At 44.9% G+C, this 1,110-nt stretch overlaps 1 protein-coding gene across 1 annotated transcript; it reads left to right on the forward strand.

Moving 5' to 3' along the window:
• Positions 1-234: 234 nt before the first annotated feature.
• Positions 235-1,110, forward strand: LOC134944374 (taste receptor type 2 member 41-like). Its single transcript, XM_063932955.1, has one exon. The coding sequence runs from the start codon at positions 235-237 to the stop codon at positions 1,108-1,110; it is 876 nt and encodes a 291-aa protein (XP_063789025.1).

Here is a 1,110-nt window from a genome sequence, read left to right on the forward strand (position 1 = left end):
ACCCAGTGATAAGATAAAGTAAGTACTATCCCAGCTTCCTCTCCTCCCGTCTCTCTAGTATCACAGAGGACATTAATACACACACAGGGAAACCAGATATCACCCAGATTTGCATGTCTCCCCCTGCTCCGTGCTCCCTCTGCCCGGCATGTCATCATTACACCACTGGCACTTGTCACATCTGATGTCATTATATTAGTAAGGGAAACAGGACAGGTCGCCCGGCTGTGCAGAATGCAGCTGTCTGTGCAGAGTGTGATAAGCATCATTTTATCTATAATCGGGATACATGGAATCATCATAAACTCCGCCATCCTGTCTGTGTACATCAGACTCTGGAAAAAGAGCAATAGACTCGGAGCCAGTGACCCAATCCTGCTCTCTATGGCTCTCACCAATCTCCTCCTGGTGTGCCAGTTGTTGCTGAGCGATTACTTGTATTATTTTTACTCTCAACTCAACACAGGAATATTATATTTGCTTTATGTCCTGTATGTCCAGTACAATATGAGTTTGTGGAACACCGCCTGGCTCTCCATCTGCTACTGTGTGAAACTCGTCACCGTTACCCACCGGATCTTCCTCTGGGTGAAAATGTGGTTTCCCTCTTCCATCACCAAACTCCTTATAGGATCAGCAATATGGTCCATTCTGATGAATTTACCCTTTATATGGACAGTACAGATCATGTTTCTGCAGAATGGAAATGTTACTGATGGGTCAGTAAGTTTTACAATGATGGTGGATATCCCTTACTATGTGGTGAACCTGCTGCTCAGTTACATCCTGCCCTTTACCCTGACTGTCACCTGTATTGGTCTCAGTGTGACGTCTCTACTGCACCATGTCTGGAGGATCAGGCAGAACGTGTCCCAGGACAGCTCATCCCCTCAGCTCCAGGCTCTTGTTCGGGCGGCTGTGACAATGGTGCTCCATGTGGTGTTGGACCTGACATTCCTTATTATCATTATGTACTTGTTTACATTATCACTCAATACCAATACCATGACACAAACAATAGTCTGGCTGCTTCTCTTCTCATATCCTTCAGTAATTAGTTTCATACTAATCTTTGGAAATCCCAAATTAAAGAGAAGTCTCTTCAGATGA

Source organism: Pseudophryne corroboree, chromosome 7, assembly GCF_028390025.1.
Source record: "Pseudophryne corroboree isolate aPseCor3 chromosome 7, aPseCor3.hap2, whole genome shotgun sequence".
Classification (NCBI taxonomy): domain Eukaryota; kingdom Metazoa; phylum Chordata; class Amphibia; order Anura; family Myobatrachidae; genus Pseudophryne; species Pseudophryne corroboree.